General features: G+C 38.4%; 1 protein-coding gene across 2 annotated transcripts in view; it reads left to right on the top strand.

The window, feature by feature from the left end:
- The first annotated feature begins 973 nt into the window (after window positions 1-973).
- Window positions 974-26,554, top strand: part of LOC142161526 (equilibrative nucleobase transporter 1-like) — a 35,671-nt gene continuing 10,090 nt past the window's right edge. For both annotated transcript variants that reach the window (XM_075217218.1, XM_075217219.1), the window contains exons 1-9: window positions 974-1,030; window positions 1,580-1,625; window positions 1,813-1,978; window positions 9,115-9,244; window positions 9,943-9,989; window positions 16,406-16,482; window positions 19,087-19,179; window positions 20,039-20,178; window positions 20,629-20,753. In XM_075217218.1, coding sequence (XP_075073319.1) covers window positions 1,026-1,030; window positions 1,580-1,625; window positions 1,813-1,978; window positions 9,115-9,244; window positions 9,943-9,989; window positions 16,406-16,482; window positions 19,087-19,179; window positions 20,039-20,178; window positions 20,629-20,753 — 829 coding nt within the window. In that variant the 5' untranslated portion in view covers window positions 974-1,025. The remainder of the gene's footprint in view (window positions 1,031-1,579; window positions 1,626-1,812; window positions 1,979-9,114; window positions 9,245-9,942; window positions 9,990-16,405; window positions 16,483-19,086; window positions 19,180-20,038; window positions 20,179-20,628; window positions 20,754-26,554) is intronic.

Consider the following 26,554-nt stretch of genomic DNA (forward strand, 5'->3'; position numbering starts at 1 on the left):
CTCCTTCTCTCTGGCCTTTCCATCTCCCACCTTACCCTCTTAAGTCTATCATCAATGCTGCTGTCCGCATTATTTTTCTTTCCAGATGTTCTATCTCAACAATCCCTCTCTGCCAAACTCTACATTGGCTCCCTGTGACCTACATATTTACAAAGATCCTACATACAACCAATCCACCCCCTCCTACATCTCTAACCTCATCTCTACCCACACTCCTTCCTTCCTTCCAATGACCACCACCTCCCTACTACACTGATTACCTCTACTACACTGATTACCTCTTCCCACTCTTACCTCCAGAATTTCATCGGGATGCTTCCCACTTGTGGAATGCTCTCACGTTAGGCTCTAGCAAGGCTTCAAGCATTTAAACTCTTCTATTCAAGCCCATCCTTTCTCATTTGCCACGGCTATCATCCACTGCAATCCCCCATCCAGTACCACCCTATTTGTGTCTTTCCCTTTCTTTTAGGATGTAAGCTCTCATGAGCAGGGCCCTCTTTCCTTGTGTTCTCCTTCTACTATTTCATCACCCTCTGTACATTCAGGCCTTCTTCCCTAGCCCTGTATTCTTGAGTCCAGGACTACTTTACTCTCACTCACTGTCCAATAAATAGGTTGATCTGCATTACTAAGTTATCTGTGTGTGATTTGTTTAATCAGTAGCTCTGGTTTATGTATTATTTTGTTTTCCATGTATTATGTAATGGATCGTCGCTTTCTGTTTATTGTATACTATTTTAAATGTCATGTATGCAGACTTTTTGTGGTGCCTTATGAATTAAAGATAATAATAATAAATGTGAAGCAGCAGTTGTTTGAAACAGGAAGGAAACAGAGTTGTGTGGCAGATGTGATCATTACACAGATCATCACACTTTCTCCTGTCCCGTGAACGTAAAAAAATGTGATATCAGCAAAATATGTTTCATAAAAGCAAGGCAAAAAAGTAATGTTCTTAAAATAACGAGAGTGGTAAGAGAAAATACTGACTTAAGCAGAGAGAGGGCAGCTTGAAAAGCGGAATGAGGTATGAGCAGAGAAAGTACAATACTAAAGTAGCTTCAGTAATATAAACAAAAACACTAGTAAGTATATTTGGAAACTTTCAAAAAGGATAAAATACAATATAAAAAGGAAATTGTAAGCTGGATATGAAGGTGCAGATACTAGAATGTTTTGCATGATTAATTCACAGACTTTAGATGTTATATTATTACATTGCATTTCTGTGTGTGTTCGTTTTAGATGTAGTTATAGCTAACATAATTTTCTATAAGACAGACTGTGCTTGTATTTAACTTGAAGATTGATAATTAACATTGTTTTATATCTATAGATATAGGGTAGTATATCTTATTTTGGATGCTTTTTTTAGGTCACTGTTTATGTATAGATGTGTATGTGTCTCTGAAAAGTTATATTGGATTCATTGTAATAGGTGAGGGCCAATGTGCTCCATATAGTAAATGTTTCTCTCTGAGTTAATCAGCAAGGTAGAGTTTAATTAAAATATGAATTAAACATGAATACATGGACACAAATATTTATTTACTGTTTTGCTTTTGTGTTTCTTAAGCCCTGGAGAATCTGTGGGAAGAAGAGCCAGTCAATTTACTGAACAGGTTTAGATTTTATCCTTTTCAGTTATATTATTGTTATTATTATTATTATTATTATTATTATTATTATTATTAATGTACTTATCATACAATCCCTTCTCATGTACCTGTTCTGTTTTTCAATATATTGAACTCAAAACATTTTCTGCTTGATATTTGTTCTAATAAAGTATCTTTCACCTCCACATAGATGCGCTGCCAGCGTGTGCTGACCCTGATCACTGGGTTTATAGAATGCATTTGCTTTGCGGGGGTCACCTTCGGATGGGCATCCCTTGTGTTTGTGCTAAAGGAAGAAAGGTATTTTCAGAATCTGTGTCCGGACACTAGAAATCAAACTAGAAATGCTACTGCTGGTGAGTATTGTTAATTATAAATAGCTTTACTGGTAAAGTAGACATAGAAACTGTGTTGAGCACCCACTGTTATATTGTTTTTACTGAGGGGTCTTGGGGATTTCAAGTAAAGGGTTCACAGCCTTCTCAACACTATGGGCCTGATTTATTAAGGAAAGTAAGAAAGAAAATAGGAGTCACTTTTCTCATGGACAAAACATGTTACAATGCAAGTGGCAAAAAGTAGTTTATTATTTTGCACATAAATGAAATGCTGGCTGTTACTTCATACAGCACATGAATACTTGATAGCTTTATTCTTACACTGAAACATAAAGTTGATCTAGGACATGCATACCCCAACTATAAATCTATCATCAAATTTGAAATTTACCTCCCTCCAGGGGCGGGCTGGGCCGGGGGGCAGGGGGGCAGCTCAGTCCAACCACTGTTAGGGCCGGCCAATCGCCCCCCCCCCCCCCCGCCCCCAGAGGCAATATTACTTATTCACTACCTTCGGCCGCATCGCCATGTGATGCGGCCGCCTGTGCGCCCCCCAGGCTTAAACTTGCCAGCCCGCGCCTGCTTCCCTCTCAAATGCAACATGGTTTTGCCAAGGTGCAAAGTTACTCTTTTTTGCTTTACTTTTCTTAATGAATCAGGCCCTATGGCTATAAGTAATAAACCAGTGTTGGGACAACTTTTTCTGTTAAAGTCTAAAATTATAATTGTAAAATATACCTGTTAATAGTTTTTAAAAAATAAATACATATTTGGAACTTAGCAAAAAAAACGAGTTTTGGTCATAAGGAAAGCATTTTTCCCCGTGTATATGAAGCTTCCATCAGTAATTCTACTGAAGAACACAGAGCTTTAAAGACACAAAAGCGTATTTCTTTCCTGTGCAACTGACTAATTTTAAAAATGGTAGAAAATACTAATGCACAATAACTGTTACAGGGAGTGGTAAGTGTATGAGCTACAATAATAGGGTGTCCTCCATATAATATATCTGTTCATAGCCGTGGTGCTCAGGGCCGCTGAGGTAGGTGGAGCTGATACTAATTACCAAGGCCCGGACATGCCAAGGGGCCTAGCCCGGGCCCTCACTGCCAATATTTTTTTTATCTTTTTTTGTTTTTAATCTAATCCGATTTATATATTTTCTTATCTTTTTTTTTTTAGTAGTTTGTGCGGGTGTGGGGTGTGTAGCAGGCTATTTAAAAAAAAAACGGGAAAAAAAACAAAACACATACCCACATGATGACGACGCCGGTGTCTCTCCTCCTTCCTCTCTGGTCCGTTCGCACTGAATGTCGGGCGTGCTGTCTTCACGTCACGCCCGACATTCAGTGAGGAATGGTGTAGAGAGGACCCAGGCAAGACAGAAGATAGAAGATGAAAGAAGCCAATACAAAGGTAAGTAAAGGAATGGAGACAAAGGGAGGAAAACAGAGCAACAAAGCACCGAGTTATGAAGGAGAGAGGATGGGAGCAGCATGGCACAGTGATGGAGAGGGGGGAGCAGCATGGCACAAGGATGAAAAAGAGGGGGGCAGCATGGCACAGTGATGGAGAGGTGGAGGGGAGCAGCATAGCACAGTGATGGAAAGGAAGGGAGCAGTATGGCGCAGTGATGGAAAGGGGGGCAGCATGGCACAGTGATGGAGAGGGGGGGACAGCATGGCACAGTGATGAAGGAGAAGGGGTAGCAGCATGACACAGAGATGAAGGAGAGGGGGGAGCAGCATGGTACAGTGATGAAGGAGAAAGGGCTGAAGCAGCATGGCACAGTGATGAAAGAGGAGGAGGAGCAGCATGGCACAGTGATGAAGGAGAGGGGGGGCAGCATGGCAAAGTGATGAAGGAGAGGGGGAGCAGCCTGGCATAGTGATGAAGGAGGGGGGGAGCAGCATGGCACAGTAATGAAGGAGAGGGGGGGAGCAGCATGGCACAGTGATGAAGGAGAGGGGGAGGAGCATTGCACAGCGATGAAGGAGGGGAGGGGAGCAGCATGGCACAGTGATGAAGGAGAAGGGGGGAACAGCATGGTATAGAGTGATGAAGGGGGGGCAGCATGGAACAGAGTGATGAAGGGGTGCCAGGTGAAGGGGGGGAAACATGGAGGGCGCAGTGTGATCATAAGAGGGCACAGCATAGTTGTGATGAAGTGGCACAGTCTGATGTTGAAGAGGCACAGTGTGATCATAAGGAGGTACAGCGTTGCGATGAGGAAAGGGCACAGTAATGTGTGTTTGTGTGTTGGCACAGGGGGCTTGTGGTAGTGTGTGTGTGATGGCACAGGGGGATTTTGGTAGTGTGTGTAATGGCACAGGGGTCTTGTGGTAGTGTGTGTGTGATGGCACAGGGGGCTTGTGGTATTGTGTGTGTGTGTGTGTGATGGCACAGGGGTCTTGTGGTAGTGTGTGTGTGATGGCACAGGGGGCTTGTGGCAATGTAGTATGTATGATGGTACAGGGGGCTTGTGGCAATGTAGTGTGTGGGAGGTAGGTGGTGGCTAATTAATGGGTGCTCTTTTGTTTGTGGGGTGATGGTGGGACAATTTAATAGTGGGCACTATTAATTTAAGATGGGGTGGTTTGGGGGCTATTGAATGTGGGGGTGAGTTTGGGGAGAATGAGGTCTCTTTATAAAATGTGACTATGAATTATTTAATGGCAGTGATGGTTGCGGGAAATAGGTATATTTATGAAATGTAAATACTATTAATTTATTGCTGGGGCTGTTTGCAGGGAGGGAAATAGGTTTATTTATTAAATAGGTATACTATTATTTTAATGTTGGGGCTGGAGAAAGGCTAAATTATTACTCGTGAGTGCTATTGATTTAACGCTGGGGCTGGTTGGAATTTTCTAAATGTACCCATTTTTTTTCCAGATAGGGCCCCAAACATTCCAGACAAGCCGCAACTAAAGAAACCAGCAGCCACAGGTGGTGAAAGTGACAAAAACAGGTAGGAGAGAGCAGGACAGTCTGTCAAATGTTGTCATTCTAGTGGGACAATCCCAATTTTTGGTGACTGTTCTGCCCAATGTAAGGTGCAGGCCAAGACTGTGAACTCTTTATGTACACACTTCATTCCTTATGTTACTATGCTTGCACCCTGCTTACTATGCATTAGATGTCCATTGTTTTTTCTTCCTGTCCCATAGTCACCTTATATTAAGTGTTACAAAGGTTGATCATAGCTTGCAGTGAGGTAGAGAGCTAGCTAACATATGTCAAATATTTTTATATAGGGACATTTAAGTATGTAGTAAATTTGTATAGATTAGACTACGGGCTAGATTTACTAAACTGCGGGTTTGAAAAAGTGAGGATGTTGCCTTTAGCAACCAATCAGATTCTAGCTTTCATTTGTTTAGTACCTTCTACAAAATGATAGCTAGAATCTGATTGGTTGCTATAGGCAACATCCCCACTTTTTCAAACCCGCAGCTTAGTAAATCTAGCCCTATGACTTTTCATTTGTAAAGGTTATGTAAATTTATTGTATGTAAGGTTATAAAGTAAAATTATAAAATGCTTATGTATTCTTAAGGACACATACACATTCACCATGACAGACATCTGCTCCATTCACCATTAGGTACACAATGGAACACAGCGATTATCCCAGTTTTCTTCTGAACAGAATAACCTATTCCAAAAAAAAACACTGATCATTTATATAATAATAAGGATTTATAAATAAATAAAAATTTAAAAGGAAAAAGGCTAAGCACTATGGGCCCGATTCATTAAGGGATGTAAACTGTGAATTTGTGCGTTTAATCCATACACTTACTCTGTGCATGTCCAGAACCGGAAAGAACGCAGCAACATCCAATTCATCTTTGAGGACACTTACAACAGCCTACTATTTCAGGGAGAGAACGGGGCAGGGAAGGGCCATTTTCCCGTAGTCAATGTACAGTAAGGGCGTGCCAATCTCGAGCGCACACAACAGCGTCCGATTCAAGCTCTGGGCATCTCAAAGGTCCTTGCATTTTAGCTGTATCTCTTGCTCCAGCTGCAGGTCTAGTCTAACTGACAATTACTAGTGATGACGGCTGTGTATGTATGCTTGGACATGTGTTCGCAATCAGGAGCAACTGTAAAAATGTATTTTAAGTAAAGTAGACATTAATTACATCGTAAGAAATGTATTTCATGGAAAAAACTAAGAAACAAAACACTTTTTTAATTTTTATAATATGTTGACATTAATGACTGTCTTATTAATATGGAACATTATTGCATAGTTTTTTAAAATTTTCTGTGCATTCTTTTTTGAGTTTATATTCTTCATATGTATCGTATGTATTCTGCAGTGTCTAGTAGAGCAGAGCAGACTTACACCCGTACTCATCATAACACATATTTTCACATCTGCTCCTTGTTGAAGTCGGTCGTGCGTATAACTGATTCACATGCGTTTAAAAAGAAACAAACGCACATTGCATTCAGTATGCGTGTCTTAATGAATCAGGCCCTATATGTTTCTCTGTGGAATTTGAACAATTTATTAAATATTTAATATATAAGTAAAAGTTGTCAGTGAGCACAACTGGAATACACATTAATTAAAAGTGAATGTATTTTTTTTTCCAGTTCATGACACCAATTGGATGATTTCCAAGTTGTTATTTATCTATTTATCCTGTCGTCTGATAGAAGTAAAGCAGATGTTAACATTGTGTTTGAGAATTAAGAACTCCACCAAGTTCCCATACATTTTCATTATAAGTTGGCAAGCATCCATGATTAATGTTAGGAAAGATACTGTGGCATAATTCTTTACGGAGCCAAGTTTGAAAAAATTGAGCACAAAGCAGCAGAAAAATATAAAGGCCCACTCAATAGAAAACTAATATGTATACCCTGGTTTTACAAGCTGATATCGTTATCTTTATTGTTTACAAATGGGCAAAAATCTTAGCTTTAAGATTAAACAAGGTTATAGTCAAAATTTTTCATTCGGGCCAGACAGGGTCTATGAAATCTACCAATATCAACATTAGACAACCCTTTACATAGCCACAATTATCGCACAGGGCACATTCAGAAACGGTGGTGGTGTCCAAAGCTTTTTATTCTGTAGAATGGAAATATCTTTGAGAAAAATCGTATTCTGCTTTGTGATGGGTTCTAATCTTTGAAGATGCTAAAACTAATATATTCTGCTTTTTTTTGTTAGAATTTGCATCAATATCTCTTGAAAAGTCTTCCATTGGAGAGGGGAACTCGTCAAGGCTGTCCGCCATCTCCCTCTCTCTTTGCTTTACTTATAGAATGTTTAGCATGCCTAATTAGAAATAACTATTAGGGTTTTGGAGGGGAAGGGAGGGAGTCATTGCAGTGTATGCTGATGATATACTGTTATTCCTTGCAGAATTAAACAATTAATTACGTACCTTATTGCAGTTGGTTGAGAGATGGTTTATATTATTATTATTAAAATCAAATGGAGCAAATCTAGCATTTTTGCTATTAGGGGAGACTCAAAATACTCCACTAGGGCACTCTCTCCAATGAAACACTGAATTTAAATATTTATGTGCTTCATGTTATAATAATGATTACATTTTGTATAACATTCACCCCTGATTTATATATTAAAGATTAAAACTCACATTTGTAAAACATTGCCCCTGACTATGATGGGCAGGGATAAGTTTAAATGTTTGTACAACCTAAATTATTATATGTGCTTCAACATTCTCCTATACCTGAATATATTTTTAGGAGTATCGTCCAGCATTTATCTTTGTCTTGGTCTTGGTGGAAAAAAGATCCAGAAATAAATTAAATGTTTTGAGTGAACCTTAAAAATTTGGTGGTTTGGCTATTAAGCTTTACTACTATACCTAGCAGATCACTCATATTGGTCCATGGTTATGAAGTCCTCATGATAATAATTTGCACAATATACTAATTAAAAAAAATTGATATTGGAAAAACAATGATACAGACTTTATTGGAAGGTAATTTCAGAAGTAAGGGCCCTGATTGCGCAGGAAGATCATATATGGAATACATGTATTTCAGATTACAGCAGGAAGATATAGACACAGATACCCCTCACTGGTACAGTGGAAAATTCCCTAGACTTTCAATTTTGGAGGACAGAAATTTTTTTGTACAACAAATAATGTTTTACAGTGGGACAACTCTATGATAAGAATTATATAAAATCCTTTGAGCAAATTTGTAATGAACTTGACATTCTTAACTCTGTGCCGCCTCTGCTAGATGCCCCTATGAAACCGCATCTTCTATCATTAGGCCTAGAAAGTTAATCTTTTCCATTACAGTACAACTCTCAAAATGGGAAGTGGATCTAGCAGTTTTAACGAATAAAGAATGGATTTACTGTTTCAGCCATAAAGGGGGAGCTACTCTCTCGGCTAAATATCAACAAACACAACTAACCCTATGTAGTCTACATACTACATAGGGTTTATATTACCTCTGTTAGATTGGGGACATTTTGTTTAGCTGCTGCTAAAACCTGCCAAAAATGTGCTGGGTAGGAAACTATCTTCCAGGCTTTTGTTACATATACATAGCACTGTTATTTCTATTTCTTGCTATTTTTTTAAGTTCCCTAAAATCGCTATGTTTGCATTAACACTGTCCACATTGTTAGATAAATCTAGGCAACATGAAATTAACCTTACTACGTTGGTCAAAGTTTGTATTGCTTGAACTTGGCTTTCTCAGGCCCTCTGTTTAGAGTCTGGGTACATTTAATGAATGCGACTGTTGATCATAAGTGTTTTAGTTACACAAGTGTTTGGTTTAGATGAACTAAATCAATTTTTGTAATAGATGGAAAAATTAGTACACAATCCAGCTCCTGCATTTTTATTTAATTTATGCTTCATATTGTCGTCATCCTTACACCTATTCTTAATTTACTTTTGAATGAGAAACTTACAAATTTTATTTGTCTTTTTCTTTATGGAGACATCTTGCCTTTTCTCAATTGCAACTTTGTCTTTTATTTAAAAAAATACACTTGATAGTAAAAAATGAATGTGTAATTTATAATAATAACATTAACTGATTCTGGATTATAGTGTTCCTGCAGAATAGGTATCCTAATCAAAGACCTCTTTGCCTTTTAATGTCCCACATTTGTTTTTTTGTAGGTTGCTCTTCTCAGGATGAACAATTCTCAATTGTATTCACTGTGGCTGCTTTCACAAACAGTTTTATAGCTCTTCTATGTGGTTATATTTTTGATCGTCTTGGAACTGCAGTGACGCGCTCTCTTGCCATGTGAGTAAGAATCTTTTATGTTGTCTGTTTATATTAGCATTAGTGGGGCACAAAAAGGACAACTAAACACCAAAAATTAAATTGTCATAGTTTCATAATTCATGAAAGCAAAATATTTTATATGAAAGTTGTTGAAGTTTTTCAGTGTTAGGTTACCAACCATAAACTTATTTTACTGTGAAAATTTAACATCTCGGGTAGCCTGAGACTTTTGGGGGGCAGCTGAGGTCTGTGAGATTGGTCCCTGAACAATCAGGAAACATCTGAACTAATGTGTAATGTGTATGCATGCCTGACAGACTTGAGTATAATCCAATCAGTTACTTCAGGTGTATTACTTAGCCCAGTAATATACAAGCTTTTACAAAGTATTGTCCAAAAGTAACTAAACTTGGTTTTTAAATTATCATTCATTACACTGCTGTCCCACATGTAATGTTTGTTATAGAGTTAATGACACAGTTTAGTACATATTTATATGTGCTAGATGCATTTTTATTTAGTTTATAGTTTTTCGAAAAATATAGAAAATATAGCAAAAAATCAAGCTCAACATAAAATAAAATTATAGAAAGATAAAAGTGCTATAAAATATGTTATCATCTTCTATCATGTAATTGCTTAAACTTAATGACTTATGGATAAAGTGCTTAAACATATCTAATTTTTTAACTATTCCCACTCTGCTAATTCCCTAGACTGTTTTATACAACTGCCACCATTCTTATTGCGCTGTCTACAGCAGGTAAGTCTGCTTTTAAAGAACTGAGTGTAACATTCCAATGATATCATTGTGTACGTTATATTTGTTTCTGTTTTGCTATTTTACTGCATCATGTGCTTCTGACCCACTGTACTCTCTCCTAAAGTAACCTTATACTTCCTCACTTACCCTTTCATCACAATCCCATTTGCAGTAATAATACAAAACATGGTCACATTTCTATTGTGAATCACCATGGGCCTATTAATCACCAGGACTTGGAGGACTGGTGGCTAAGCCTGGACTTTGAGTTATAGGTCTATTAACTAAGCAACAAGAAAAGACATCTCTTAAAGGAGATGAAAACTTTTTTTACATTTGTAAATTTTAAAAAGCTCAGCTTTTCTGCAGCACTAAGTGTTAACTGTTTTCCAGAGAGCTGCAGCAATATACAAACTAGCATTAGTGTTCTATGGTAGGGTCAGAAACATCTTTAATAAGTACTTATTCTACTAACATAAAGCAACAGAAATGTTATTTTTATATTATTGTAGATACTTTTATTTTGATGGCAACTTGAAAACCGTAGGTGACTTAAATCAAACTAAAAGTAAAAAATGAATAAATAAAAAAGTAAAAAAAATAAAATAACCACTCACTCCTAGTTATCCCTCCCTCCCACCAGCAGTTATTCATCACCCCACACCCCTAGTCATTTATTGCTGCCACCCATGGTTGGCCAACCTCTCTCCCATTTGTTATTCATTACCCCCACCCATGGTTAATCATCACTCCCTCCCCAGTTATTCATCACTCCTCATGATCCCCCACTGTTTCTCTTACACAGTGGAAGCAGCTCTTATAGTAGCTGAAGTCTCATTACATGATGATGGTGCAGCTCCCAGACATCATCACCGCAGCACCACAATCTCAGCCTATCAAAGGGCATCATTATCATCATCATATGATTAGATACAGGGACTCCATATCTTACCACTGCTACTTTGTAAAATAACAGAAGGGGTCGAGACGTCCACTGCTGAGCAGGAAAATAGATTGGCACCGGCGGAGCTCTGCTCACGCAACACCTCTGGCCTTGTGTGTAATTAAAATCAAAATTTTCCCCATAAATCAAATCCTTAATAAAGGTGAGGTCTTAAAGTGTTAGGAGGTTGGACTTCGACATTTCACCATACCAGTGCCACAAAGCTAGATGGAATATAATTTTGTAAGAGGACTGAGAAGTTGACATGCACTTTGAAAGGCACACTTTTAGGTATATAATTATTATTATGTGTGTATATATATGAAGACTCAGATTCCGTTAGCAGTTTAGTATCCACAAATGCAAGCCAAGGTTGGGGCATCTGTGTTGTTGTAAAGGGGGCAATGGAAGGAGATTAGCAGTTCTAGGATGTTCCTTAGCAACTGCGGATTAGGTCTACAAGTGCGTCTTGTTTTCCACTAAAGTGCAGAAAAGTGATTTCATTTTGCAGTAAGGAAAATTCGATAAAGGGGTGAATATGGCCCATTTACAGATGCCTTCTCTGTTTTGCAGGAGGGCATGCAACATTTTCCTCCCTGCAAAAAACCATTAATTCTCAAGTCCCTTCATTTATAGTAAGAAACACTTTTACCCTTCCACTTGCAATTATACTTCAAAGCATATTTCTAGGCTCACTTCAACCAATATAATAAAATTCTTCAAACACACAATTGTAACACATGTAATAAACAAAGTCTCTGTGTCCCCTCACTCTCCTGATTAATTTAAGACATAGATGAAGCTAAACCAATCAATATAAGAAAAATGTTAAAGCTGATATTAATGAAGGGGGTGATACTAAACTTGTAGTAGGTTGAACTTTGACATTTCAATTTTCTGCTGTTTCCACCATGCGCATTTTCAGATGCATCCACCAATCTACAGGGTTTTTTAAAAGACCATGAAGTGGGTCTGCACCTCAAAATGTGCTTTGTGGACAAGTAGTAGCACTTTCTCACATAAAGAAGCTTTGCAAGACTGCAGATTTTGTGGTTCATAAATGATCTCTATCGTCAAGAGTGTACTGTGAAGGCAAACAATATGAGGTGGCAAATATAGCAATTTACTTGCCGAGTTTCAATGCTTTTGAGCACTAAATGTAGTGAGTATCCACATGTAAGAGACTCTGCATCTACCACCTGTCATTTGTTTTCATGGTGCTGCTGGTCCTCTCATGATCCTGTCTGCTACACCATCTTCAAATGGCAACCTAATTACTATTGAGCACTGCTTCACAAGAAGTAGTAAAGGTCAATTGAGTACATGACACCCACTATCAAGTCTGGGAGTGCTGGGTAGAGCAGTAGGACCTGACATTGAAGAAAGTGCAGAGTTAAGTAACAATATTCCTTATAGTAAGCATAGCAATTATTACTGCTGTGCTTATTGTTAGGCATAGTACATTTCTTGCTACTGCTGGGCAATGTTGGCATATCATCATTGGCATACTACTGGGCATTATCACTGGAATATTAGTGAGCATTAACACTGTTGGCTTATTACTAGGCATTAATGTTTGCATTTACTAGGATGCTACTTCTGGCGTATGATTACTTCGTTTTCATGTCTGCATTTATTTTGTCGATAAATTAGCATATCAATGTTATTTTAATGTTGGCATATTATTGCCATATCGTATTTCTACAGCTGGCATTCCTGAACATTAATGTTAGCACAGTGCTGGACATTATTATTAGGATACTAATAGATGTTTCTACAGCAGGTATATTAGGCATTACTCCTAGCAAATTACTGGTCTTTAATGTTGGCAGATTATTGAGCATTACTGCTGGCATATTACTGTTGGCATACTACCAGGATTTATTACTGCTGGCATATTATTATTGTGCTTATTTCTGTTTAGATATTACTGGACATAATTACTGATATGTTTATTCCTGGACTTAATTACAATTGTCCTTATAACATGGGCATATGTCTAAGCATGCAACTACTACTAATGGGCATAGTACTGGGATTATTACAGCCTTTGCGGATATATTGGAATGTTACAATGCCTGGGTATGATATTATTTATTGTATATGTCAAAAGAAACAACGGTCCCATCCTATTTTAAATATATGCTCACCAATCTTAAAGAATCTGTCAACTCAGGTTCTATTTCCAACTACAGCCCTATTTTTCTCTTACATTTTGCCCCCAACTATTGAGCAGCTTGTGTTCAATCGCCTTACTCACTTTCTCTTTTTCTCTCTTCTCACTCCTTCTGCTCTACTCACTCTCTGCAATCACATCTGCTCCCAACATTCCATTTAGATTGCCCTTACAAAAGTGATCATTGATTCACTTACAGCAAAGTCTAAGGTCTAGATTTACTTAGAATCGAGTTTGAAACCGCCACACATCGCTGGTGTTTTAGTGGTCCAAACCGCCGCATTTACTATAGGGCGATTTGAGGCTGCAATTTGAAATGGCTGGCAATGTGTGGCGGTATGGAGACAGCAAACCATCGTCAATTTGGTTAAAACCGTCATCAAAACCCCCATCCAAAAGAAAGGTTGTTAAATACCTGCCTATGATTGGCAACTTGCATGCTGTTTGACCTATTTTGCCATTCAGAACATAAGAGGAAGCATCAATCATATATAAATTATTGAGGCAATCATTATTTATTGATTAAGGTGCAAAATGAATTTAAAATGTACATTTTTTTAAAAAAAAAATTACGGGGCAAAATTATTGAATTATCATCATCATCACCATTTATTTATATAGCGTCACTAGTTCAGCAGCGCTGTACAGAGAACTCACTCACATCAGTCCCTGCCCCATTGGGGCTTACAGTCTAAATTCCCTAACACACACACACAGACTAGGGTCAATTTGTTAGCAGCCAATTAACCTACCAGTATGTTTTTGGAGTGTGGGAGGAAACCGGAGCACCCGGAGGAAACCCACGCAAACACGGGGAGAACATACAAACTCCTCACAGATAAAACCATGGTCAGGAATCAAACTCATGACCCCAGTGCTGTAAGGCACTAACCACTTAGCCACCGTGCTGCCCATTATATTAATCTGGCACTATGCAATGCCAAATTTTGCCAAAACAATAATATTCACCAGTAGCAATCACTTAATATTATTAATAATATTATATTTGTTGCACAATTTGTCATTACATAGTGCCAGAAAAATGTAATGATTAAAAAAAAAATCCCACTTAAAATTAAAAAAAAATCAATTTTTGTCATAAGTAAATTATAAATTAAGTTTGCACCTTAATAAATAAATAATGATTGCCTCAATAATTTATATATGATTTATGCCTCCTCTTATGTTCTGGATGGCAAAATAGCTCAAACAGCAGCAGTTTGAGCAATCTCGCCACTCACAACCACCTCTTTCACTTTGGCTGTTTGGATGGCTGTTTTGTGGCGGTTTTGAAAACCCTAGCTTAGCAAATCTGGTGGTTTACAAAGTGGCGGTTTTGATAAATGGGAATTCTGGCGGTTTAAACGGTGGTTTGAGGTTTAGTAAAACCGCCGGAAAAATAGCTAAAAACTGGTGGTTTGACCAAACTGCCCTTTAGTAAATCTAGCCCTAAGTGCTATATTTACTAAACTGCGGGTTTGAAAAACTGGAGATGTTGCCTATAGCAATCAGATTCTAGCTGTCATTTTGTAGAATCTACTAAATAAATGAAAGCTAGAATCTGATTGGTTGCTATAGGTAACATCTCCAGTTTTTCAAACCCGCAGTTTAGTAAATATACCCCTAAGAGTCACTTCTCTATACTCATCCTCCTGGACCTCACTAATGCTTTCAAGACCATTAATCACCCTCTTCATCTGCACATCATTTACTCAATAATACCACTTTCACACTGCCGCCCGGCAATATCTGGGGTTTATGAACCCATGATATTGTCAAGTGACAATACAGGACACCCCGGCATTTTCTCGGGTAGACCGTGTTGACAATGAACAAGGGTCTTCCCAGAGCTTTGATTGGCTCCTCTTGTGATGTTTTTTTTATAACTTTTCAATAGGTTTCGGTTCAGACTGGAGGTTACCCAGGTCGAACCTGGAAATAACCCTCCATCTGACCCGGGTACATGCCCCTGGACCTGTTCACACTGAGCTTCGACCCGATTCGTCGGGGCTTGCCCCTGCAATAACCCAGGTTTTTGAGGCAGTGTGAACGGGGTATTAGACTTTGTAGCACAGTTATCGTCTGGCTTGCTTCCTACCTATCCAACTGCTCCATCAGTATCTCTACATTTGGCACATACTCCACTCCCACAATCTGTTGGGTTCCCTCTTTTCTTTCTGTACACCTCTTCTTTTGGTAAAATAAGTCACTCATACAGCCTCCACCTCTACACTGATTACACCCGAATCTACCTATCCTCCCCTAACCTCTTCTCTACTATCTCATGTGATCAACTGCTTTTGTGTTATTTCAACATGTCCCAAAGCTACGTAAATCTAAACGTGTCTACAAGAGATATTATCACCCTGTCTCTTCCAACAGACATCACCATCCATCAAATCTGCCATAGTGTCATCAACACCACAATTTCCTCATATATATTCATATCCTGCAGCATACAATTCAAATTACTCACCTTCACATACCAAGCACTCAGCAAAACTACCCTTTTATACATATCAAACCTCATCTCAAAATAAACTGCCTAATGTTCTCTGACTTGCCTCAGCTCTGATTTCAAGCTGCTGGCCACCTACCTATAGAATTCCTACCACACCTGAACAGAGTCTCCTCAGCCTCCATAACTTTAAACACTTTCGGAAGACCCACTTCCTACTCTCACCTGTAACACTCACACTGATACTTCCCTGCTGATGTTCCAATCTATACCCTGAGTCACAGCTGCTTCTCTTTTCTCAGCTCTACTTTTTTTCTACTAGACTGTAAGCTCTCTCATGAACAGGGCCCTTCCTACCCTTTTAATTTTTCATGTCTGCTTTTAATATGCTGACTTTATATGTCCCTGTATTATGAATGTGTTGATTTCCCCACCGTCCAGCACTGTGGAGCACTGTGTCGTCTTACAAATCAACAACATTAATAATTATAATAATTGCATGATATGTGTTAAGTGATAATGTGCACAATTATTATTATGTATTTTACTATTATCATTTCTGTTTTCCTTTTCCGATATGTGCTAAAATAAAATGTAAATGATTCCTTAGATAAATAAAAATAAAATAGAGATAAGTATTTGATTTCATTAAATTAAACATTGTTAACTTTAAAGAAAGCATACCAAGCAAAGATTATTATATATTGTCATTATGCTGCTTTGTGTGTTTTGAGTATTTTGCATCCTATTTTGTAATACACTGCACTGTACTGCCAACCATATATATTTTACCTTGATGCTTTTTTTACATGTATGATATTATGTATTTATTTTACTAGATAGTGCAGTGCTTCTGTATCCTGCTATGTCTTTGCTGGCAACAGGCGGAGTTCTTTTTATTTTGACTAATATGCAGGTTAGTATGTGTATATTTTGCCGGACACTGCACAACAGACATGTCAAACTCAAAACCCCAATTTGGCCAAATAATCAAAGTCTAAGATTGTGTTGCCTGCAAGATAACTAAAAAGAAATAAATAACCATCAACAGCACAACTGTGCAATACATTTGGTAAACAATCGACAAACTGTAATAGAAACGTACTTAGACACCAACTTACCAAACGAATAATGATGATGTTTTGAGCACAAACAGTCAAAGATTTTCAAGTACTAAGCAATTCACTTAAAGTACTGTTCTGTGTGCTACAACATTTAGCGTGGGTGGAGGGAGACGAGCGGAATCGGTGCCGCATGTGTCACGTTATACTGACGGGGAATGGTGACTGAACTCACGCAAACTGTTATGTCCATCAGTGAATTTTTACGTCATTTAACCGAATAAAATTAAATATGGGCCACACATTACACTTGTTTTCCCATAGTAATGCATAGTCGCAAAAAATATGTGTTTGGGCTGCATGCAGCCCGCGGGCCATGAGTTTGACACTCCTGCTGTACAACAATCTCGACTTTAGGAGTGAATTAAAGTAAAAGAAACTGTCTGTTGATGTTATAAGATGGGTTATCAAAAAACACTTGTCTAAAAAAAATGTCAAATTCTTTAATCGATCAGATAAAACTGTCCCGGATCACAAAAGGGTTATGGGCCTAACAAGCATTGCCTGACAAGCTATTAAGTCTGTGAGACACTTATTAGCAATTAATTGACATGAGAGTCCAGAATACAAAGATTGGGTGTTGTCAGTCCACATTTATCTTGTGAAATTTGGCTTGGATTCTCTACTGTTATTATTTAACCAGACACATGTTATTTGAAGAACACAACATTTGTGGTACTAGACATTTGTAGGCAACTTGCACTGAATTGTAAGGGCCTACTTATTTATAGTAAATTAAAAAATCTTAGCCACCTAAGTATATATCAGGTGTAATACCGGTGTCGTTTCTCTTTCTGATGCCATCAAGTCAAATCAATGTAATCAAGATTAAGTAAATGGAGCACATACTTTCAATTAATCAATGTATTGAAGGCTCCCATACAGTAAACAACATGTTCTACACCGTTGGGGGTATATTTACTAAACTGTGGGTTTGAAAAAGTGGAGATGTTGCCAATAGCAACAAATCAGTTTATAGTTATCATCTATGTAGTACATTCTACAAAATGACATATAGAATTCTGAGGTTTCTTTACTGTGTGTGCGCATTTGATATCTCAGTATGTGTGTACACCTGAGGATACACCTCTCTGTGTGTGCACACCTAATGTTACAGAACTGTAATGGGAATCTTCAATATATATTGGCAACCAGAAAATGTGTCCTCCATATAATGAGGTAACAAAAGTGACCTATTTGCTAAATGGAGTTAATTTATTATTCAAAGACTATTACAAATAGTGCTACTATTTGGGTTGATGCCCTTGCAAATGATTTCTATTTTAATTTATGATAAACAAATAATTATTATTCTTTTTAATATTGCTTGCAATGTGGAATGTTTGCTTCCTCCTGAGCAGTGTGGCCCTAGCATATACATGGTGAGAGCTTCATATATATTGCATAGATATGCTCACAGGACACGTTATCAAAAATCAGAGATTGTTTGCACCTTAATGATCAGACCAATTTACTGCATATGACACTTTTTTCTGGAATAGCTTTTTGCCAGTTGAAACCTTAAAAGAAATGGGGAACTCTTGTAGTCAGGACTAATAGATCCAATATAACCATATATAGTATCTGATTTAGCAGCTAATATATTTTACAGCATACATATTATACTGAATGTTGTGCTTTGAATGCCAGGCCCCCTCAGATTCATTTGCCTGTAACTTTAGAATCCCTTGTAATATCACATAGTGATGACAAGGGAGTGTCCTTTAAAATTGTGTAAGAGCCTAGCTTAGAACAGTATGGGGTGTATGCACTAAGGCAAATACGGAAATGCGTAATTCTTTCCTTGCATATTTGCCTTAGCCCCCAATGCACATAACCCCCGTCCCCAATGTTCCCACTGTCTCTTTCTGCTACTTTGTGAGGCCGTCCCTTGCGGGGAAGGGGGGGGGGGTTCTTGTGGAAGAGTCGTAGAGGAGCTAAAGCGCATACATATGTTAATGATATTAATCATTACCATACAGCATGTGTGCCACTACTTCCTCTCCTCCATGCACCAAAATCTTTGCATGTAAGAAACAATTCTTACATACAACGCCACTGGAGCACTACATTATTACTTTGATCTCTATGTTTATTGATGAAAGGGACAGAAACTAGACATTTGTGTCATTGACAGCGCCACTCTAGTAACATGCTTAAAAGAACTCGGTCACCATGGTTAACATGACATTTACAAAGGTCATGCTATAGAGTGAAGCTACAAAATAGGACATTTAAAAACACCATACTATTAATTGGCATAAACATATGCAATCATTAAAATAGTTAAAGTTTGTATGCATTGATGGTTTGTGTATATGTATGTGTGTAAAAATCTGTCGAGTGAACAATCTCTACAACATGTTCAATATATAATAGAATAATGTTCTTCTCCATAGGTGGGAAATCTGTTTGGTTCTCAGCGTTCCACAATCATAACTTTTTACAATGGGGCATTTGACTCTTCTTCCGTTATATTTCTAATTGTTAAGGTAATGAATTCAACAGTGAGATCAAGGTTTCTCCAACTCCTATTTTATTGCATCATACATATTTGTGATTATTTATCTACATTAATACTACATTATAATCTACACTTAATGTAATTGAATCATAACATTTTAATATGAAGAAAGGCTTTATTTAATAAAATAAAGACTTTCTTCAAATATTCTGCCCTGCTTTTGCCATCCTTACTAAAAAGGCTTCCTCATGCAGGCGATAGCTAATACCGGCCAGGTGGTTTTAATAAGGAGTTAGAATCCCTAGAATCCCTAGAATCTTAAATAAAGCTCTAAATCATACCTCCCAACCATCCAAATTTAGATGGCACAGTCTCAATTTGTGGGCTCTGACCTACCATACCGATCAGGACAGATTTGTTTCACAGGTGGGAAAGTTGAGAAGTATTTTCTGTTCACTGCTGCTTTGCATGGCAGAGCAGCGGTGAACGGGTGCCGTGAGTATGCCAATGAAGGTGTTTGAAGGGGAGGGGAGGAGAGAATGTTGCAGCCTAGCTCAGCCTAGCTCTTCAAAAGCACTAGGCACCCCGGGTGTGGCTATACTGCCATCTTGGTGTGACCACACCCCTCTCATGCCATTGCCAAACCCCGTTCCCATGCCGCCTACCCAAATGTTGGGAGGTATGTCTACATGATAATGTTAATATGAGAAATACAATGTAACCATGTACACAATCCTGTGTTTGAAAGACTTCACTGTGGTATTACAACCCACTGTAAATGCACATAGTGCAGGCACGAGAACTCTTTAGAATTTTTTCCCTTTTTCACAAATACAATAGAAGTTACCCTGATCTAGACTAACATGTAGATTCCTATATATCTCTAGGTTCTGTACCAAAATGGAATCTCATTGAGGATTCAGTTCCTGTTCATTTCAAGCTGTAGTGTCTGTCACATTTTAAGGACAATTTTTCTGATGCCAAAGACACATATCCCATTTCCGCTTCCGCAGGAGTACAACTATGGGTATGTACAAAATATTTCTTTCACCAGAGCTAAACAAACCAATTGTACTGAAAGAGCTGTCTTGATTAACTCTTTTAAGCCTGGGAATACCATTTTGGACATAATTGCCAATTTCCTTTCTTTCCCTTTATACTTTTTTTGTGTGTCACATATGTGTGTGTGTGTGTGTGTGTGTGTGTTTCTGCATATTTACCCCAAGCCTGCTATTGATATTACCGACATGGCATAGTCAGTGCTGTAATTAGTGCACTCATTTATTAAAGTTTTGACACTATTGTGGATAAAAGTGCAATTCAGAAGTCTGAATGTTATGTAAACAATTATTATGAGGCAAAGATTAACAGAGTTGAACGTTAGGGAAAACTGGAACACATGACATAGAACACCACAAGGACAATTTTGCCTTCTGTTTATATTGGAAATCAAGTGAAACTCTCTTTACTTTCCCAGTTTGAGCTGTGCAAAACAGGACCCGAACACATCCAAATCAAAGCAACAATTTACACGATCTGATGCACAGACAGACACAAATTACCATTCTACAGACCATTCTGTGACCAGTGTCATAAAGCATGGTGAGTAATACAAGGGTTCTCTCATAGAACATTAAGGGTCAGATTCAGAGTGGAAGACACTCTTAAGCATAACTTGCGATTGAGAAAATCACACACAAGTGTATGTGTAGCTATGCCATAATCAGAGTTGAAGATGCATCCAGGTCTGACTGAGTAGCAGATGCGTCCACTTGACAACAGGCACACCCTCTGACATTTATGTCCAACTTGCTGACACGTACACAGGGGTGGCAGAACAGGTAAGCCCGATAAGCATGTCAGGAAGGCGTCATGCTTATCGGCACCTTCCTGTCGTGTTTACAACAGGTTCCGGGACAAATCATTAGCAGAACTCTAATTACAACTGGTTCACTAGTATGGGTGTTTGTTATCATCATCATCTGTTACTAATACCTGCCCTGAACAGCTGCAATTTAAACGGCTTTATCAGACGTACCTATGACTATGTACTGTCTTAATCCGTACACAATTGCTCAAACACATCCCACTATAATTTGGCTACGTTAGAACACCCCTTCCCTCCCCCCATCATTACTCATCAAGCTTAAGGAGTCATAATTACCAAAACTTTGCAGGTCTTGATAGCCAACCATTGTGTACATTCACTTTCTGAGCATGCGTCCACTTCATTGAATCAGGGCCCAAATACGCACCTCACACCATTATTTCTCAGTTTGTAGCCCTAATACAAAAAGTTTTCTTAAAACATAGATCAAATGTAATCATATTATGATCACTATTGCCTAAATGCAATCTTACTTAATACTAAGTCCAATGCTCTCCCTCTTTAGTTAATTATTCCACCAGAGGGATCTTGTTATATTTTTATATGGATGAAATTCTGCTTCATTTAACAGAATTACTACATTCAGTGCCCTAATTTCGGTAGTTAAAGTTCAGGTAATTCTAGGTGGTTATAATCCCCCTTAATTTAAACACCATTGTGCTTCACTGCTTTTCCCATCTGGATTAATAATTCACTCTCTATGCACTCTTTTGTTATTTGGTGCCTTTTATGACTGCCTGTAAGCTCAGCCCTCCATTGTCAATGACAATCAGAAGGTATGGTGGTGGGACACATTTTGGGTTCTAAACACACAATTACTTTGAACAATATTTGTTAAATTCTGAAATTAACAAATGTAAGTTAACAAATTCTTGGCGTTTTCCAAACAAAATAGGTGAACTAATGATGGAACAAACTGATCATACAGCAAATATTACTGGTATTTGAATGGATAAGAATAATTACAGTGCATTGAATTTAAAAGGATATAGCATGTTTATAAAGGACAATTAAAAATGTGTAAAGATGAGGGATATATATAATCTCTTAGTTTCCTTGCTGCACTGAAAATTATTTACAATAAATGTATAAATAATTCCCTGCAAATAAGCCATAAAAAATAAATAAAGTCCAAAGCCAAATAGCAACTCCCTTCTTCTAAACATCTAGGATCAAAAAACATAGGTAGTAAGGGTACTCATGGTGAAATAATTAATGTACAATGAAACTATTGAATGAAAGCAGCGTACATTTTTCAAATAAAGATAAAGTTTATCTGTTAAATGCTTGATACATGTACTACAGACAGAAGCCTCAGCTCTCACTTGTAATCACTTAATTATCTGTGAAGGGAGTACACATTAATAAGACAACTGCTTATCTGAGTCCACTGTGATGTTAATAACAAGGAGGAACACTTGAATCTGTCCGGATCAGCAGGTGTAACTGTTCCACAAATATCACACTGGCAGTAAAAAATCACTCTAAAAAATGACTCTTAAAAAATAACAATATAGTGAGGACAAATCCCTACATGTTTTTGTTCTCTTGATCAATACATGGACAAAAGGAAAGCAGTAAAGTTCTCGTTGGGGTGTGTTATAAGCCACCTATCATAAACTCAACTGTACTGAAATTCAAATACCATTACAAATTGAAAGGGCTTCAAAGAAAATATGCTCTCATGGGTGTTTTTAACTACTTAGAAATAAATTAAGACAAAGAAACTAGTGGTTTTGACAAAGGAAGTCAAATTTTATTTATTTTAGTAGAAAACTACCTTTCTCAAGTGGTATACTATCTAATAGAACATATATTATAATTAATGTACAGGTCACTTAGGGAATAGTATTCAAACATTTTAACATTTGACATGAGCACCAATAAAATATTTTGTAAATGAGCATGAATTTTAGAAGGTCAAATTTTAATCAGCTCTGAGCAGCTTTTTGTACAGTAGGAAAGCGTAGTGCACAGAAACCATATATGATTTTTTTTTAAATATTCCATATAAATACTGTTGAAAGCCACAAAAATTCTAGGAATAGATGGCAACGAATGTTGTTAAGTTAAAAAATATTGGAAGTGAAACAGTGAAAAATAGAGCATTTAAATTGTTGATACTAGAAGGGACATTAAATTATTTCTGAAAATGAAAGAAATTTAGTACCATATGTAAGAAGAAAATCAGGCTAGCAAAGGTGAAGTTGAAAAATGGATTGCTAGATGGAAAATCTAATCCCAAAACATTTTACAGATAGATAAACAAAGAGTTAAAATAAAGCTGATATTATTGGGCCACTAAAAGATAAACTAGAAAAAACAATGTGTAAAATATAGAAAGAACTGATCTTTTAAATATATATATTTGTATAATAAATATGTATTTTCAAAAAAGTTGTGTAGAAATAACTTATGCAGACTTGAATTCTACCAATATAGCAATAGGTACAGTTGTGCCTAAACAAGACCTGGCCCAGATGGCATCCAACCATGAGTGCTAAAGGAACTAAGTTCAGTAACTAATGGATCGTTATTTCTTATATTTACACCTTGATAATCGCCAATGCACAAGATTTACAGACAGTATATGTGGTACCAATCATTAAAAAGGGCATAAAATTGGTACCAGGAAATTACAGTCCTGTGAGCCTCACTTCAGTTGTGGTAAAGAAGAGATTCTGAGGAATGTAATTCTGAAATATATTATAGAAAATAATTTGATAACAAAGTGTTAACATAGTTTCATGAAGCATTGATCATGTCAAATACATATGATCAGTTTTATGCTGCGGTTAAGCTTCACATTGGATATTGGCAGTGCAATTAATGCTATATATTTGGATTTTGAAAAAGTGTTCAACATTGTTCCACATAACAGTCTGGTACATGAAATGACTAGATAAAAGGTAAGAAATGTGTAATGGGGAGAGGAGAGAACTGGTTTAAAAATAGAAAACAAAGAAAAGTTATAAATGGAACATATTTGGACTGGGATTACATTTTTAGGATGTGCCAGTATTAGGCCCTGTTCTTTTCAATCTTTTTATTAATGAGCCAAAAAAGTAAGATGTCCATGTTTGTTGATGAAACTAAGCTATGTAGGGTTATTAACACAGAGCATCAAAGTAACTTGTTACAAAAAGATTGAAACAAAATCGCAAACGAGGCCATACAATGGCAAATCAAATGTAATGTAGCTAAATGTAGAGTTATGTACCAAGCGTTATGTATCTGCTTACACATTAAATAGCATACAATTTTGGAAATATCACACTCCAGGCCTGCAATTGGGTCCTGGCATACTAACCTACTCCTAGCAGGAGTTTCTCCCAGCGCTGAGCACCACTTCTGTCCGATGGTTGCAGCTACCTTGGATTCGGGCATGCACATGCAAAGACCCAATCTCATTTTAAACCCCCTCCTTCCCTGCTACTGGTGCTCCATTCACCACCAAGATATTTAAGGCACCTGACCCTGCAGTGAGGTGTCTGTTCTTTGTGTGTCAAACCCTCACAGTGTTAAGATGTGGCTCCCTTTGCTCCTGCTTGTTCAGCTTACTGTTCCAGTTTTCCTCGGTTGCTGTTCAGTGCCACCTCCGCAATTAACACCTTCAGCTCGCTGTACCAGTGATTCCTTTTTTGCTGTTTAGTGCCACTCATCCACAACTATCACCTCCTCGGGGTAAATGTATCAAGCTGAAAGTTTTCCGGCGGGTTTGAAAAGTGGAGATGTTGCCCATAGCCGCCAATCAGATTCTAGCTATCATTTTGTAGAATGTACTAAATAAATGATAGCAAAAATCTGATTGTTTTTTCAAACCCGGCGACAAAAATCTCAGCTTGATACATTTACCCCCTCGTGTTTTGCTTGCTATCTTCTGCTCAGGTCCGCCCTGCAACTCTGCTGTATCTCTCTACGAGTTTCTCCTGTTCCTCTACTCTCCACACAGGTGTCGTCTAATACTCTCTAAGAGAGCTGTGACCTGCTGGGCAGTGGCTGCAACGCCCATACCTCCTTGCGAGGGTTCCTGGTGAAGACAACCTGTCTCCATAGGCAAACCGAGAGGGGGTTACCCAGTGCCTGACACCCCCCCCCCAAGCCTGGGGTACTGTATAATTGAGGTGTCTGGACCCTGTCCTCGCTTCACACTGCTCTGCTCGAAAAGAGAGCTGCATGCACCAAATAGTAGTGCACGCAGCATAGCCCATGTAGATTATGGGGATAGGAAGAGATGGAGAGCAGTCAAGCACTCTCTAAAATTATAGCTACGCTCCCATGCATGCTGGTCACACCCACTGGCGGCTTGGTGTGGAAACCCCCTCTATAAATCCTGTGTTTGCCCCTGTGTCCCGTTAGACTCCATGCCTCTGAGTAGAGTACTGCTAAGTTAGGTAGATATTTTTTTATCTGACCGTGACAGGAAAACTGCTGATAAAACATAGTAATGCTAGTTCGCAGAATGCTGAGTAGCGAGACACCGTGCCAGGCAGCAGCTGCAAAAACAAATAGATGCCTCGGGTGCTAAGATGAATAAATGCATGTAATCCAAACATAATATTATCACTGTATGGGGCATATTCAATTGTCGGCGGGTTATTACGGTAATCGTGCGTGGAAAAACAGTTAATACGGTAATTTACTCGCTGGATTTCAGCTCGCAGCTCCCTGAGCCGCGAGTTGAAATCCAGCTAGATTTTACCGTGTTACTTGTAGTAGTTATAACGCTGCGGGATTTTTTAACAATTGAATATGCCCCTATAAGCATAGCCGGATTAAGGGGGGGCACGTGCCCCGGGCCCCCCTCTCTCCAAGGGCCCAATGCCGCTGCACGAACTCTCCTGCAGCAACCGCTCCGGGCCCCCCTCTCTCCGCGGCTCCCCCCCCCCCGTCGCCCGTATGACCTAACCTGCTCCTGCTGTCAGTTGCTGTCTGACAGCTCTGCCCATAATTTTTTTTTGTTATATGTGGTGCGGTGGAGCGGCGGTGCGGGAGGGGGGGTCGGGGGGTTTGCGGGCGGGTTCTGGGCTGCTCCTCTTCGTTGGTGGGGGGGAGCAGGGGAGCAAAAAAAAATAAAAATAGAGATTTACTCACCTGATCACGGCCGCGCCGGCGTCCCTCCTTCCTCTCTGCTCTGTTAACACTGAATGACAGGCGTGACGTCATCAAGTCACGCCTGTCATTCAGTGAGAAGCAGCGCGGAGAGGAAGCAAGAAGACAGAAGACTGAAAAGGGGAGAAGAAAAGAAAAGCTAATAGAAAGGTAAGTGAAAAAAGGGAATTAAGCAGAAAGGCAAACTATGAGGAAAAAGGAGATGAGAGAGGCACAGTAAGGAATAAGGGGAGAGAGGCACAGTAAGGAATAAGGGGGGAGAGGCACAGTAAGGAATAAGGAGAGAGGCACAGTAAGGAAAGAGGAGAGAGGCACAGTAAGGAATAAGGAGAGAGGCACAGTAAGGAATAAGGAGAGAGGCACAGTAAGGAATAAGGAGAGAGGCACAGTAAGGAAAAAGGGG

This window comes from Mixophyes fleayi, chromosome 6 (genome assembly GCF_038048845.1).
Source record: "Mixophyes fleayi isolate aMixFle1 chromosome 6, aMixFle1.hap1, whole genome shotgun sequence".
NCBI lineage: Eukaryota > Metazoa > Chordata > Amphibia > Anura > Limnodynastidae > Mixophyes > Mixophyes fleayi.